This window comes from Vicugna pacos, chromosome 13 (genome assembly GCF_048564905.1).
Source record: "Vicugna pacos chromosome 13, VicPac4, whole genome shotgun sequence".
In the NCBI taxonomy this organism is placed as follows: domain Eukaryota; kingdom Metazoa; phylum Chordata; class Mammalia; order Artiodactyla; family Camelidae; genus Vicugna; species Vicugna pacos.
In genome coordinates, this window is record NC_132999.1 from 61978789 (window position 1) to 61995640 (window position 16852).

Below are 16852 nucleotides of genomic sequence, written 5' to 3' on the forward strand. Positions count from 1 at the left end.
TTAAGGAAATACTTTGAAGCTGAGATTCCACTCTGCATGCTGCCCAGAGTATCCAACTGTGTATGTAAATGCACTATTACTATATTTGTATTCCTTATAAATATACAGATCGAATCTGTTTGTATGTGTAATTTACACACAGCTGTGTTCACGCTCCCTTAATACCAATATTTTCAGCAAGAGTGAGGTATCCTGGGAGTGCTGTTTCAAACAAAAGCTAGCAGAGCAGCCTCAAGGCAGGGCCATTATCAGCCCCTGATGTGGAACACACACACACAGACACTCACTCTCTCCCTCCCTCCCCCCCCCCCCCCCCCCTCAGGGTGTCCTGCGAGACCAAAAGGGTCCCTGTCATAGAAAGGGAACAGTGACCACTGGTCAGGCAGGGATCTGCCTTATGACCAGGTTTTGCATTTTGTAATTGAAATACAGTCCCCTTCCCTTCTCACCCTGCTGTACGTCCTAAAGGGATCACTGATTTTCTTCCCATTTTGGAGAGCATTTAAAGTGACCAAAGTTAAAGGAGGAGCCCTGGCCTTTATGAAAGGGAAACAAAGTCCAGAAACTCCTTCTGTGGGCGCCCTCGGAGCTGGACAGGGCCTCAGCTTCCCACTTGGGGAGTGGGGCTGATCGTAACAGCTTCTGGATTTGACTGAGTTCTTCTGGAGATACGTTTCACTTAATTTGAAATAACAGGTTTTTATGATTTTATTTCAGTTAGGACTATATGATATCATTGTCCATAATTATAACAATATTTATTTTACCTCCCTACTTGAGAACTTTTAGTGCCTTAGGAGTTTTAATGTTTTACCAAAAAGGAGCAAAAGGAACATTCTAGACCTGTGCTATCCAGTATGGTAACCACTAAGCACATGGAGCTGTTGAGCACCTGAAATATGCTAGTCCAAGTTGAGATGTGCTGTTAGAATAAAATACACAGTGAATTTCACAGACTGCATAGGAAAGAGAGAATGTGAAATATTTCATTCATCATTTTTATATTGATTGCATATTGAAATAATATTTTGGATATATTGACTTAAGATGTACTATTACTATTAATTTTATGTTTCTTTAAAAAATGTGGCTACTAGAAAATTAAAGTTACATGTTTGTCTCATTTGTGGCTCACATTCAGTTTTTATTGGGCAACCATTGATTTAGACTCCTCTAATTATAATTTTTGCAAAAGGTTTCTCACTAAAGAGTCCTCCTTCTTTGTTCTCTTGTAACTTATAGACAAGCCACATTTCTTTTTCCAGTATATTCTTCTTTCCTCCTGTGTGGAGATCTACTTTGTTAAAGAAGGTGAACTTTTTAGTGACTTCTTTACGAGCCACTTGACAGGGACATTTACCTGGAGACAACGGTGGTATCGCAGGGAGAGAAGGCGCCTCTAGGGCCCATTTTGGTTCTGTTATTAGTGTTGGGTTATTTTTAATGTGGGTGTAGCTGGGCAGCCATAATTGGCAGGAGGTGTTTAGCTGGCGGTGTTTCTACATCTGTTAATGCTGCTGCTTAACTAGCCAGTTCTCATTTGACTTGAAAGCGCATTGAAGCGTGCTGCTCTGACACCCACCCAGCGGCAGGGCTGTTAGGCCTGCAGTAGTAAAAGCACTTCAGCTGCTCAGTGTAATCATCTAGACTCCAAGGGTCGTAGAGACAGAGATGTGTAGGAAGGCTCAGTGGCCTTCTTAGAGGGCACAGTTGCTATGTAAACCACCCATCAGGAGGTCATTTTCCTACTGGGCATGTGGTCTTTGAGTGAAAAATAGTGACTTTTATTTGATGTTTGAGACCACCTGGGAAGGATCAGCACACAGGAATGCTGAGAAGGGACCTCCTTCTCAGCTTTGCTCCGGGTGCTAAGCTGAATCGTGGAGTGGGACAGAGTGGTTTCTCTGGTGAGATGTGTATGTTTGAACCGACCAGAAATTTGGTGTCACGTCATTTTGTAGGTAGTCATAGGAGAGTCAGAAACTCAGCAGTGAGCACGTATCAGGAGACCTTGAGTCAAGCTGAAGGGCAGATCCTGGGAAGTCGAACAGCACTGTAGGAAAACCCAGCCAGCTCACCCCCCAGGTGCATTATGACAGGTTCATTCCACAGCCACAGTGATCACCCGCTCCGTGTGTCAGGTGCTGGGGATCCCTCGTGCATTCAGGGTCCTGTCATGTGGCAGTGAGGGCTCAGTGTCAACACAGAGCAGAGAAAGGTCGTAGAGAGTAAGAGGGCCTGCAGGTTGTCTGAAGACGTCCGATTGGAGGGTGCTTTACTGGTTCATTTAATTAATAGTTGACTGACTTTGAGGTTAAAGCTTTTAGTGGTTTTTGTAATGAATCTCATATTGATTTCCTATTGCCGCACAACGAATTACTCCCAGCAATCAAAATCACCTCAGCTTAAAACCATGATCATTTGTTCTCTCTCTCAGTTTCTGCAGGACAAGAATTTAGGAATGGCTTATCTGTGCGGCTCTGACTTGGGGTGCTTCTGTGAGGCTGCAGTCAGGTGGTGGATGGGATGGGAGGCATGTTGAAGGCTCCTTCACGTGTGAGTCTGGACTAGGAAAACTCAGATGGCTGGGGGCTGAACAGCTGGAGCTGCTGAGGCCACTATGCCTATGTGGTCTCCTCAGCAGGGCGGCTTCAGGGTAACCACACTTCTTAACGTGGTGGCTCAGGGCTCCAAAGACGTGTGTCTGGAGAGGGAGAGGCAAGCAGAAGCTGTGGGACTTCTCATGCGTGGCCCAGCCTCGGATGTTACCCAGAACCGATTCCGCCTGTCGATTCCGCCTGTCGGTCAAGACAGGTAGGGTCCACCCAGACCCAAGGGCGGGGACAGAGACCCACCCAGACTCAAGGGCGGGGACAGAGACCCACATCTCAGCCGAGGAGTATCTTCACCACACTGCAGGAGCAGCATGTGAGATGGGAAGGAAATACGGTCTGTCACAAATTCAAAGCTCTTGTGGGCATATGTGTTTCAGTTTGTTTTGTTTTAAGTGTATGATCCTGTCAGTGAGGTGAGAGTATTGACCACTCAGATGTGCTAAAGCTTGCTTCCGACCTTGACGTTCTCCTGGTCTACTATTATTACACATACGGTGGGGAGTGAGTGTGGGGTTGATGAACCGCCCGGCTTTTGTAGACATTTCTGGAGCGCATCAGCGGACGAGTCAGCTGGGGATAGGAGGCCTGCTGGGCTCTTCCTGCTGGCCTCAGGCACCCTAGGACCTGGCGTTTTAGTCACCCTTTGTGTTTCTCTAGCTAATCTTCTGGAGCCAGGGTGGATAAAACAGGGATGAAACCAGGAGCTGTCCAGTGTCACCATTCTCATGAACAGAGGCAGGTAGAATAATCAGGGCAGGATCATGTTAGACCTGCCTTCCCCAGTTCTCATTCTCATCCTCTTTGGCCTTCGGAAGACTGGCAAGGAAGGGAAAGGAACCAGGAAAGGGAATGCTTTGGTATTACTCCTCCACGACAGTGGGACAGCTGCCATGTTTGACCCTAGAGAAGACCTCTTTTAGAAACGAACAAGCTTGGATTTGGGTTTCTGTTCTAACCATCAAATCTTTTGGGATAAGGCAGGGAAATAGGTCTTTTTGCAAAAACTAGGATTTATTTAATATCAAAGATATACTGAATTCCCAGGTCAGACAGTTGACACAACAGACCGTGGATTAACAGGGTCTCTCTTTGGAAAGAGCTTAGCCACCCTCTTCTCTCTTTGTAGGAGAGAGGCTGCATGTCTGACTGTGGCTCCCAGGGATGGGGAACTGGAGGCTTCCATTGTCGAGGCCCAGACACTTGTCCTGCACGCGAGCACACGGAAGCCCTGACAGAGGGCTGGTGACCTAGACAAGGAAGTAGTGATTTAGTGGCAGAGCCACGTACTCTGAGCCATGTTGTTTTGTGGGGTTTTTTTTGGGGGGGGGAGGTAATTAGGTTTATTTACTTACTTATTCTTAGAGGTGGTACTGGGGATTGAACCCAGGACCTCATGCATGCGAAGCATGCACTCTGCCACTTCCTCTGCCATTTTCCTCCCTCTGTGGAAAAAATTTTAACATGGTTATACAGCATACAACCTCTGACACTTCTGCTTCCAAGAGCAAGTGTTTATATGTAAAATTTCCTTTATAGGCTTTTTTTTATAAAGATGATTAATGCCCTTTAATTCCTCTGATATGAGTAGATACAGAGGATTTTTTCTGCACTGAGATTCCAAGCAGTTAATCCTATTTTGAAATCTCATTTACTTCTCCACCTTTCCTGATTAGCTATGGATTGGGACAGCATTTTAATTTATTTAAACTTAGGTTTCTTCATCTTCATCTGTAGAATGGACCCAGTGACACGAATCTTGGAGAGTATGTTGAGGAGCCCTGAGGAGGGTGTGGTCAGGGCCCATCAGTGTCCATGTAGAGATGGTGATGTCCTGAGACAAGAGAAGATGTTACTCTGAATAGAAAGCATGGGTACAAGTCTTGAGTTGGGGAAAAATAAAAATGTCAGGTCTAGGGAGAGATTTGAGAATCATCAATAAAAATGTCATTATTACTTTAAATTGTTATCCTACTCGCTGTTTTTAAACTATAACAAGTTTAATGAAACTATTAACTAGTTACCCTGGAATAATGGTAGTAAGTTCCAAATGTACTTACAAGGTCGAGTCAGAAATCAGCAGCAACATCGGAGAGGTCTTGGGAGCACCCACCGTGGTTTGCTGGCACGTCTCCTCCTGGACACTTTGATTCTGGTGCCATTTATTGAAAAAGTCATACTTTACTCGGCTCACCCTTTCTTTGATGTGTTAAATATTTTAAACCAAAAACCAAATGATGACTTTTCAAAGCAATGTCAGTAGTCTGCCTCCAGCTGGAAGTAGCTATGAGGTGATGGGAATCTGTAGCAAACAGGATTGCACGGGTGAAGAGCAGCAGGTCCTAATCTACTGGCTGGTCAGTAAGAGCCACTGATGAACAGGTAGGCGCCTTGTGGTACGGTGTTTGGAAAGGCTTCTATGTCTTCTGCTTGGCATCAGTGCTCTCTTTTTTCACTCCTCGTTAACATGGGCCCACATCTAGGAAACGTCTTCCGTTTTCTTCTGTGTCTTCAGAAGAGCAGTGGACATACACCTCTTACTCCCAGCCTGGCCTTTGGGCTTACACCTTACTTATTTCTGCTGGGGGACTGAGGTTTACCTACTTATTTGCAGATCTGCCTGCTCTTCAGTCCCCTAGGAAGCAATAAGTTATTAGCATAAAATTTTGTGCAGAAAATAGGGTAGAGCAGCAGGAGCCATTTTCACAGTGGGGCTCATTTTAATACCTGCAGTGTTTTCCAAACAGTTATGTAAGAAGGACTGAGTAGAAGTGGCTTTTCAGAGGTCCTAGTGAGTTTCTGACTGTGATACACTAGTTAAAATTCACCAGAGGGAGTTAATTTTGAAGGCTCTCAGCCAGGGGTTAATGCAGAGTTATCTTGCGGCCAGTTTTGTAACGTAGCCCCTGTCTTCTGGCTTCGCTTCTGCGCTGTAGACACAGGTCAGACCCAGCACTTGGGATGCGCCACGTTGGGAGTTGCGCGTGTAGACGCGGGAGGAGCATACCTTATTACTCTTCTGTGTGCAGTCCGGCTTATTGTTAAGAATAATTTTTTTGTGATTGTAGGGCAGGCATTTTATGGCCAATTTAAAAGATGAACGAACCGAAGCAAGCATAAGTTATGAGAATATAGCCTTTACTTGTCCGTTTGTAGGTTTCTGGAAACACTCAGAATCCTGCAATGCAGAAACACAGGCAACTGATGCCCAGCACTCCCCTGATCCACACACTGTCTTCGACTCTGTTCTTAGGCCTCACCCCACACTGAGGTTCCCCGATTATTTACATTTGTCACCTTTAATCCTTTCACACTGCTTCAAGAATTTGTGGCATATGGTTAGTTTTCCCATCTGTAAAATGGAGATACTGGTAGTCCCAGCCTTGTAAGGTTGTCATGATGCTTTAATCAGTCAGTTCAGTGAATATGTGTATATACATGTGTGACTGAAGCATCATGCTATACATCAGAAATTGACACAATATTGTAAACTGACTATACTTCAATTTAAAAAAGTAAAAAAAAAATTAGTTCACGAAGAGCCTTTAAGACAGTGCTTGGCATCATAGGCACGCTGGAGCACTGTGCAGCGCTAGCTGCTGTCATTGTTGAACAGGGTGGTGCTTCCCTACCTTCTTCACATCATGACACGTAGCAGTGACCCTGCAGGCCCCAGGCCAGCCCTACCAGCCTGAGGGGCCAGCACGGCAGCCAGTTGCCCTCAGGCACAGGGCTTGGGAGGCTCTGGCCTGGGGCAGGCCCAGCAATGACATGAGGCACTTTTGAACGTGTTACTTTATCATCAGAGAAGATGCTACCGCACTCTGACCCAATTATGTTTATCCCTATTAAGTATCTCCCATTTCAAAGTGGCTGCGTCTAACAGCCATGTCAGACTTCCATTACGGAAGAGAGGAGCAGACCAGATCCTGGGGCTTCAGAGTTTGAGTCTCATGTTCTTTCCATTCTACCAAAAATGAGAAATGCAGTTTTCCAGATTCTGTTAAAACCCAGAGTTAACGTAAGTACTGTGTTCATATAACTCACTGTTTTTTAAAGGCAAGAGTTAAATGTTCTCTACCAGGAACTTCAGATCAAAAGTTGAAAACTATAGCAATCTGTCTAAAAACTGGAGCATAATTATGTAGCAGGATAGAAGTGCTAATTATCACTATGGCAGTCATAGGACAGTACTTAGATGTTTGAAATTAGCATTTTTTATACCTTAACACAATGTTATATGTAAAAATACATTTCAGTAAATAAAATAAAGTGAAAATTGAAGCACAATCACAACCTGAGTTGTAAAACAAAGCAAAGAATGATCTCCTTGCCAGAAATACATCTGTATTTATATTTGGATCTCATCTGTAGGGACTCAAAAATAGGAAAGGACTTGTTTTGTGCTCTCAAGGGACAGGAGGATGATTAGAAACAAACAGCACCAGAGAAACCAGTGCCAACACCCAAGGAACCTCAGCTCGTGGATCCGAGAGTGGCCAGATTGCGTGCCTGGGGAACATAAAAATAAAAAGCAGGGCTGCCGAGTGCTTGGAGCGCGACCCAGCCACAGCTCCCGCCTCGTAAATAAACGGTCTTTCTCCTTCATACTTGCAGCTTAGCCTTCTAATATCTATACACCATCAGGGACCGAAAAGCTAATGGACATAGATATAATTCATGAGGCCTTGAATTTCAGCACTGGAAGTGCTGGATTTCAGCTCAACTGCTGGAATGCTATTAAGAAGCAGACTGTGTGAACTTTCGTTTAGAAGCTTTATAGCACCTGTCTGTAAGTTGATAGTGTTAATTATTAAATTAAAGTCTTAAAAACTTCAGGGTCTTCCTTTGAAGAGAGATGAATTAATAGAAGGAAAGGAGACCACAGGCTGTTTAACATATCAGCCTATTCTAATTCTTGACAGAGCTGAGTGGGTTGGCTTTGTTTCGATTTTAAAGGCTACTCTGCATTTCTGGTAAACCACAAGGTAAAGGCTGGTCTCTGAGAAGCAGATGTTTTGCCAGTTCTGAGGCCTTGTGGCTTTCCATAGAGAAGTAACAGTACAGGCCACATGAAGCTTTTGCTTCCTTTTTTTTTTAAAGTGAGGCCAATGGTGCTTTGCACTTGATAGCATAGTCATTGATACACATTGACAGCAGTGGTCTGTGTTCATCGTCAGATGTCAAATTCATATTTCTGGAAGTAGTTTGCTTGAATTGTCTATAAGACAAGTGTTCCCAGTGCGCTTGAACTATAGATTTAGCCTTAGAAATAGTAGGAGAATCTTGGATGATATTTAAAGCCAAAGGAGCAGTGGAAATCATACTGAGGGCAGTTTGGAGAGCAGCAAACCTAGAACAAAGCTGGGGAAGACTCTAATCTTTAGAGGTTGAGTAGAGAATGAAGCAGGTAGGTGATAAGAGGAGAATCAGCAGAGTTTGCTGTCACGGAGCCAACAAGGTCAACTCTATTATCAAAGTTTGAAATAGATCCTTTGTCCTTTAACAGTCTGTTTCCACTGTGACCACCCTAGCCCAGGCCCCTGTCATCTCATGGTTTGTTTCACTTGTATATCAAAAACTTGGGAACTCCAACTGCCTGACACTATAGGGAGGCAAAGTGGTATTTAAGATGCAACTCCTGTCTGTTCAGAGTTTATAGACTCTGTGAGTACACAAGAGCTTATGCAAATAAATCAATGCTACGTGACTGGGAAGGGATGGTCAGGGAAGTTGCATTTTGGATTTGGAGGGATTTGAGCCTGAGGTAAAGTGGAGGTGTCTTGGGTAGGCTGTGGAGAGGAGTATTAAAGGTATCCCAGCGTCTGGAGTTCAGACAAGGTTGTAGCACAAGCCAGCCGGCATTACTGGACGTCTGGTTGGAAAGGTAGGCAGGGGCAGGATCCTGGTGGGCCTTGAATTCAGGGCTAAAGGGTGTAAACACCACCTTGACGAGGTCAAAGAGCTATTCTTAGGTAGGGGCTGGAGGCAAGATGGTGTAGGCCCATGATAAAAACTGTGGTTTTGAAAAAAATTTTTGGCAGAGGCTTGTAAGTGGCTAGATGGGGGAGATGGGTTAATAGGCCCATCTAGGAAAGAAAGGATAAGGGTTTGGCCTGGGACTAGAGTTAGAATGGCCAGGAAAGGAAGACACTGAAAGACCTTTCTTAGGAAGAATACCGAGGACGTGGTGATTTGATTTGGGGGCCAAATGGAAAGGGCAGAGTCACAGATAATGGTACCAGGACTGCAGATGGTTCCGTCTGTAGACTCTTCCACTGTGCAGACAGTCTGGCAGTAGTGCTGGGCATGGGTTTTGGAGCCTGGGTTTGAATTCTGCCTTTACCGCTGAGGAGTTGGGTGGCCCTGGTCTGGTTACTTAACCACCCATGCCTCAGCTTCCTTGTCTGTAAAATGGAGATGATAACACTACTTCCTTCTAGGTTGTGAGGACTTTGAATTAATATATATGAGGCTCTTGGCACATAGTAGGTACTTAATAACTAACTGTTGAATGGATGATGTTTAGAGGATTATAACAAGTAGAAGAATCAGGATCTGAACTCAAGTTTGCCCAGCTCCACCTGCTGTTCCAGATTCAGTCTTTCTCAGATGCTTCCTTCATTGTGCTGGCATGAAGGCACAGTGAACCTGCTGTATGTCCTTTGGTATTGAGCCCACGTTCGGATTGCCTGGTCCTGCCATTCTACCATCTGACTTGCGCCAGACTGTCCGCCTCAGCTTTGTATAGACTCTTCCTGTCCAGTAACCCACTCGCCATCCACTGCCTCGGTATTTCTTGGTGGGCCTCCCTCCCACCATGGCCCTGCAAATGCTGCCTGTCCTTTGTGATCTGGCCATGGTGAAGGCATGCTGGACAACTATAGTCCATCCCTCTTCTTGGCTCCCTTGCCGCACTGGTGAGCTGCCCTTCACTACTTTATGCTTGGCTGACTTTAGTCTCAGATGGTTCTGTAATGACTTCATGCACATTTATCTTACCTGCAAAAAATGAATCAGTTTTTTTTAATCAGTTTTAATAAAGGTGCATGGCTACCTTTTTAAAAAATAGTTATTTAAAAAGTACCTCCCAGTGTTACATGCGCAGGAAATACTTAAATTCTTAAAAAATGGATTAAGAAATTAATTCTCAAGGCTGAGGTTGAGTCCAGGGCCCCCTCGTCTCACGCCTGGGTTCTCTCACCAGCCTCTTTACTGTGTTGCAGCCAGTCTGTTTCTAATCCACGCAGAGGGCCCCACGGCCCCTGCAGCAGCCCCTGTCCAGTCTTTTCATGAACACCCATGCTTAGACATCTCTCCTGCCCTACAGGGAGACCATAACTCTGCAGCCTGGCCTAGAAGGCCCTCTGCAACCCGATCCTCTCCTGCCTCTTCAGTCTTACCTGCTGCACTCAGTCTGCAGTTCCCAGAATGTTCTGTGTGCCCTTCCTGGCTGACTCCTCTGCTGGAGCCCACCTGGCAGGCTCTTGCTCTTCCTTGTCACTTCCTCTGAGACCGCAGCAGAGTAAGTTGCTTCCTCCTCCTGGCCCCACCTACCGCCCTTTGTTCCACAGCTGCTTTTCACTGGTGCCCAAAGGTTGATCTGTTTACCCATCTGCCCTGCCGGCTCCTTGAGGGCAGGGCAGCCTCATTGCTTTCCACAGCCGGGGTGGAGATGCTCTGCACATAGCCCAGGATGTGTGCTGATCATATATGTCATATATTTATATGTGTATGTGTATTTGTATATATACTGTGTGTATGTATGTATATATAGTATGTGTATATGTGTGTGTGTATATGATACTTTTGTCAAGTAACAAAGGTCACTCTTCAGACGAGAGTAGAGCTGCTTCCTTGCACCTTGACATATTTCTCCTTTTGAACCATTCGAATTATATTGAAAACTGACAGTGATGAGTCATATCTTAGAAAGGGGTGAAATCTGAAAATGCAGAGCCTCCAGGAATGGAGTAGGAGGTTACAGATCGGTCTTGCAGGCCAAGTCTGGCTCTTGGCTGAATTTGCCCGGCTGGTCTCAAACACGGGGAGTGGGAGGGACTCTCCTCCCGGTGGGCAGGTGATTTATTGGCTGGGAAGCTTCTGCGGTGATTTAGTTGTGAAACGGCGCCCTGCGAGGTGCAGGCTAATGCCCAGGCCGCGCGGGAGCGCCGCCCACCATCCCGGGCCGGAAGAGAGCGCGGGGGTCGTCGGGGACCAGCCCCCCACTGCGCAGCCCCGGGGCGGCGGGCGTGCGGCTGTCGCGCTGCCGACTAGGCCCGCCGGGAGGGAGGCCTGGAGACGGAGCGGCCTGGGAAGGGCCCCGAGTGCCGGTTCGGCCCCAGCCCCGCGGGCGCCCTCTGCTCGCGCTCGCCGCGGTGGGGAGGAAGTTTCTGCGCTCCACCGCCTGGGTTGAGCCCCGCAGTTGGGAAGGAGGAAACCGAGGTACCAGCGCCGGGGTCCCGAGTGCCCGGGCCGCGGGCCCGGCACAGAGCCTCGGGGTGGGGGCCGGGGCCGGTGGGCGGCGCGGCGATCCAGGCCGCCTTTTGCAGCCGCCCGTCGCCGCGCGGGGCTCTGCGCGCCGCTCAAGCCTCCTCCCCCGGCGGCAGCGGCGGCAGCGGCGGCAGTGGCGGCGGCCCCAGCCCCGCGCCCCCCGCGCCCCGCGCCGCGCGGCCCCGCCGCGGTCACACGCCGAGCCGCCCGGCCGCCTCCGCCCTGCGCTTTGTGGAGCGGGAGCCCGAGCCTGAGCCTAGTGACAAGCGCGGCCTCTCGCCGCCCCGGACGCTGAGTGCCGCCCGCGCCGGCCCGGCGTACCTGTAGCTGCCGGGGGTCGGCCGTGCGGGACCCCGCTTCTAGCCCCGAGGTGGGGCCGGGACGCCGGGAGTTGCCCCCCTTGCGGCGGGGAGGGGCTGCCCGGGGGAATAGGACCAAGTGAAAGTCTCCGGACTGCTAAGGAAATGGGGGGTGGGGGGCGCCGGGAAGAAGGCAGGGGTGCAGGTGATTATTTGTTCCTTGGAGTGGTTTTTAATGACGGTGATGGCGGGGCAGGCCAGCTGGGGTTCGGGCTCCCAGGGGCTTCTGCGATATCGGTGCCTTTCTGCCGAATTTCTCGGATTAACGAAAGGGCCTTTTAACCCTCGAGGGTGCCTGGAGAAAAGTCTCCAGGTTTGGTTCTGTTTCCCCCTTCTGTTCGACACTCGGGGAAGCTTCGTCCTTCGGTGGAAACCAGTTGTGCTGTTCTACTGAAACACGGAGCATATTTGTTTATACCTCTGTGGACCGATGCGGGGAGCGGAGGCACAGAGGGCGCGGACTGCTGCTTACCTCGGGCGTAGGACGTCCTTCTAAATCTGCCTGGTGTGCGGGCCTGGGGTTCTGACGGAGGCTGTCCGCGGCCTGCCGGGCGTGGGTCCCAGCTGTGCTGCTGAAATATCCCCCAGCCTAGTCAGTATTCCCTAGCTCAGACTTTTTTGTGGTGGTTATTCTGCTGATTGAAGATATCTTTGCTTTGCTGACATCCTGTTTTGTTTTTTGTTTTTACATCCCATTTGTTGTTTCTTTTTATCACAGAAACGCTTCGTTAAGGGGCTCAGGCAGTACGGCAAGAACTTCTTCAGAATTAGAAAGGAGCTGCTTCCCAATAAGGAAACAGTGAGTACAATTGGACTTTATGTAACTTGATTTTTTTCCTCTGCTCCCGCTGCTTCTCTGCACTTGATCTTACGAAATGGTTTCCTTTAACCCTGCGTTGTGCTCGGACTCAAGCTGGCCTCTTAAGATCCTATTCATTTTACTTCCTTCACTTTTAGTTTTAGTTAATGATTCTATCTAGATCGTTAAGTGACAGATTATACTTATCCCCACCCCCAAGAAAGCGGATTTCTGAACAGAAAAGTCTGGCAACAGAGGGTTGGTTGCTGGGCGGTGGGTGTCTGGGTTGTTGGAGAGTCAACTAACTTTAAATACAGTGACTGAAACAGAAAAGATCATGTCTGACTACTTTGGATTTGGTTATTGACAAAATTCATCAACAAACAATAGAGTTAAGAGTGAATTTGTAGCTCACTATACTTTGAATTCCCGTGGGACTTTTTATTTCATGTAGCTATGTTTCAAAGAGTACTTTTAACTATTTTTTTAACCCTAGAAGTTTGTACTTTTTATTGGACAGATACATAAGAGTTCCTAGAAATTCTTTAGAACGAGGCTTTTAAAAATTCCTTTGATACTTCACAAAGCTGAGAATCAGATCTCATGAGTGCTCTTGCTAAACCTGGGGTAGGCGGGTTTGCTATGGAAAACTGAGAGTGAAGTTGCATGAAGAGAATGCTAGCAAGGGAGTCATTCAGTCTTACTTGAATTTACCTATGATTTCCTGCAGGTGGTATTGGAGGAGGGTGGGGAGAGGCCTCCTTGTGGCTAGGTCAAGGAATGGGGGAGACTGGGGATGGAGTAGCACCAGTCACTTCCCAAAGCAGAAGTGCGCTCCAGGACCCCGGGATGGGAGGTTGAATATTCAGACCTTGAGCCGCTTCCCCCACCCCCTTTTCGGAAGTGGAAGGAGGAGGTGGTAGAAAAATATCCATTATAAAAGCAGGTGGGTTGGTTTGGTATTTGATTTTCTAATAAGGTGTTATTTATTGACTTCCTCTTATTCAGTTTAGGTTCTTTTATTTAGTTTTTTTTCCCCTAATTGAATTGTTTCTGGACACTTTTTCTGTACCCTATCTTATAAATAGTAAGGCCTCAAATTAGGAAGGAAGGTTTCTGAGATTTAAATTGGTGTCTTGCATTAATCAATCATAATCCAATTAAGCTTTCGATATTTATTACATATCTAAATATGCTGAGTTGGGTCATTTTGAGAATGGTTAAACAAAAAGCTGTTTGTAGACATTAAACTAAAATATATTATGTAATCAATCTATATATATATAAAATTAGTTTATTTTTTGTTTTTTTCCAGAACAGTTTGGGGTGAGGTATTTAATATGGAACAATGAAAGAAATACCTTTAAGTTTTCTGAAGATTTCAGTTATTTGAAGTAAAAACAAAAAAGCCTTTACCCAAGTGTAGGAATTTTGGTTTAGCCAAATTGGAGTGAAAATGAGAAAGATCAGTGAGCTGATACGATGGGCCAGATTATAACCTCTCAACACAAGTTTTCTCTCCCTGTGCTCTGCTGAAAGTTGTGAACCATGGAGAATTTGATACACCACATCCCTCGATAATTATTTTATCTTTCTGTTTTCAAAAATAAACTTAATAGAGATACTAAGCATTGAATCTCAAATCTAGTCTCTAACATTTGGAAATACCAGACAGTTTGCACTTTATCTGCCTTGTGGAAACCGATCTGAATTAACCTTGGTAAGGGTCTTCTAATCTGTTTATCTTCTTACTCTTGGTTGTCCCTCATACTTACTGATGACGTCTGGCTCAGTAAGCAGCCTTTCCTTCCCCACAGAGAAGCTCTCATTACACCAACCTTTTGAGCAGGTTCTCTGGTCTTTTTCAGGCACCTCTTTCCCAAGACTCTTTCCCATCACTTCTCTGCCATCCCTGTTTCCCAGGGCACGTCTTCCTCAGGGCGTGGTCATTAGAGCTGATGGGAGAGTTGTTTGCGGCACTGGAAAGTTTATTAGGGCCGACATTGGCCAACTGTCCTAGTGTCCTGCTGTCTTTTGCATGGAATTGGAGGAGGTTGGTAGCAGGGTAAATCTAAGTAAGTGCTCTAGGCGGCTGGGGGAGGCAGTCATCTTACATTTTCCTTAGTTATCAGCATGGCCAAGCTAATCATTCACAGCTCCTAGGGGAGGGAGGGTGAAGGTTATTTTTCATTTTTGCTGCAGAAGATGAGAAAATTTGCAGATACCAGTGTTCTTGGTTCAAAACTTCCTTGGTAGAAATCTTCATATGGTCATGCTTTATATACACAGCAGATATCTCTAGTCTAGATACTCCACCTTCTCTTCTGTTTACCAGAGTTATTAACTCATTTCTTTGCTATTCTCAAATGGCTTGAAACTTCAGAAGGGTGTCAGCATCCAAAAGAACATGCCTAATTGGGCATGGGCTCAGGGTCAGCAGCCCTGTGTTCTATTCTTGGTCTCACCGGTAACTGTGGTGTCTGGTGATCTCTCAACTGGGCAGTCTGCTCTGAGCTGTTCATTGGGAAGCTCAGGTCAGAGCCTGCCAAGACCTGGTAAATTATTTTCTCTCAAGTGATGTTTCTTTGAATGAGAATTTTATAGGTGTTACAATCTTTAAAAAGTGTTTGCACATCTTTGGCTGTCGCTGTGCCTGAGAGCAAAGTCATGGTTCTTGCCTTCTCTGTGGGGCCTCCAGCAAATTATTCACCCTCTCTGTCCTGTAATGTCTGTTTCGGTAAAATGGGGTGATCCTTCCACCTCTTAGAATTGTTTTGAGAATTTAAACAAGATAATGTCTATAAGGAGTACATAAAACCCCTTCAAAACGGTTGTTCTGATCTGCCCCAAAGACTACATAAAGTAGCTAAATGCTATGAAAAAAAGTTATTTTCTGCTTATCAACATTGAACCTATATAAAAAGAAATTACTTGCTTTTTACTGATCTGTCTTACAGAAAAACCCTCTAATTGAAAAACTGAGAGGAGGTGGAGAGCGCTGCCTAGTTTAAAGGATGTATTTCCTCTGTCTTGAAGCTTTGAGCTTCCATCCTTACCAGGCCCTTCTGTGCCGTTATGCAGACGGCGCTTCCTGGTGGGCGTGGACAGGGACAGCTTTCCTGGCTCTTTTGGCTTCTGGTGTTTATTACTCAGGAGCTAAATCTGGCTTTTCTCTGTACACTGCTGCCCACTACAGTGGGAATAGTGGCTGTGATTGTGGAAAACCAACTGTTTATAGAGGTTTAGTTGAATGGGTGTTACATGTTAGCCTCATGGTACCCAAGAGAATAACTGCAAGTCGGATAATTCAGTGTAATAATGGTTGTGCGAATGTCCTGTGGTTTACCTTTCTCCTCACTTTCCCTCTCTCTAGAACTGCTTGCTTCCCTCAGTATGCTTATGAGGTGTGTAATGAGTAGTAAAATATGGTAAAGAGTTTTCACTCAGCATCTCAGGTTCCCCTTGGCTGTATACCTCTTCTCTTTAAAGGCACAGTTTGGCCTAAACCACATCAGAGTCTTGGGTGTTAGCCCATTTGTATAAATCACGGCGAGTGCCCCATCGCTGAGCTTCTGAGATGGTGATGGGGAACAGGGCTGCTGCATTTTGCTTTAAGCACTGCCATGGAATCTTTGGATCGATAAATCACATGAGCGTTGATGCTAAGGTAATGCCTGAAAAAAGAGACCTAATAGAGTTGAATCTTAATTACTAAGAGGGGAGTCCATGTTATAAGTAATACAAAATCATGGGTGTTCCAAAAAATAACACTTCGTTGGACTTTTACACATTGTAGTTTTCTTAAAAATCACGAGATGATTACTCGGGTGACAGTGACATAAAGCATCTTCTTTCATGCTGAGAACATCTGTTTGTTGTTTGAACCAGAGACTTTCCGTGTCTGACACCTAGGCGGTTGTCCTGTCCCTGGAATCTTGGCTGGCCTTTGTTTAAAGCTCTGTTGCTTGGATAGGTTGAGCCAGCAGACTCGTGTCTGGTGCCTCTGATGTTAGTGAGAAGACCATTTGATCCGGAAGAGGTGCTCCCAAACGATTTTTTACCTCTGGAGGGAGCAGGGGAACAGGTGCACACCCTCAGTTACCTTTCCTCATCTCTTAGTTTTATTTTTGAATACCCAGCCCATTGGAGATTAGGCTTGTGTTATCTGTAAACCCAGTTGCTGTTGCATTAATATTTACTATACCAGAAATTCATTTTCACACATTTCCCATTTTCAGAGCAAGCTAAACATTACGTATAGTTCAATTTTAGAAAATTTTGTATACCACTGAGCGCAGTAATGGTGCATGTCTGTAAAGAGTAGCAAGGTGCCACCCATCCTGCAGGGTGTCCTGCAGGGAGCCGGCATCGCAGCGGGGAAGATGAGCCTCTGCGTGCCTGCCATGTTTGGCAGGACGTGCCAAGGGCCCTGGTGGAGGTCCAAGCCCCACAACGTGAGCACAGAGGCAGGGGGGTTTCTGGAATACTAATTGGAGGATATGGTGTTTAAACTGAGCTTTGAAGGAAGGATATGTTTTTTTAACAGGCTGTGGTTGGGAGGGTGGAGGAAAAGCGAGTTTCCAGCTGGA

General features: G+C 46.2%; 1 protein-coding gene and 1 long non-coding RNA gene across 8 annotated transcripts in view; one reads left to right on the forward strand and one right to left on the reverse strand.

Moving 5' to 3' along the window:
• Positions 1-16852, forward strand: part of RERE (arginine-glutamic acid dipeptide repeats) — a 366213-nt gene that overhangs the window by 299680 nt on the left and 49681 nt on the right. For 5 of the 7 annotated variants that reach the window (XM_072975465.1, XM_072975468.1, XM_072975466.1 and 2 more), the window contains one exon: positions 12183-12263. In XM_072975465.1, coding sequence (XP_072831566.1) covers positions 12183-12263 — 81 coding nt within the window. Of the gene's footprint in view, positions 1-10909; positions 11058-11578; positions 11610-12182; positions 12264-16852 lie in introns of those variants that run through there. The other 2 variants (XM_072975471.1, XM_072975472.1) reach the window with 2 other exon arrangements.
• Positions 3644-12183, reverse strand: LOC116282882 (uncharacterized). The gene is made up of 4 exons (XR_012079529.1): positions 11937-12183; positions 4673-5790; positions 3968-4057; positions 3644-3862 (listed from the first exon to the last, which is right to left on the reverse strand). It is a non-coding gene; the product is annotated as an uncharacterized lncRNA (long non-coding RNA).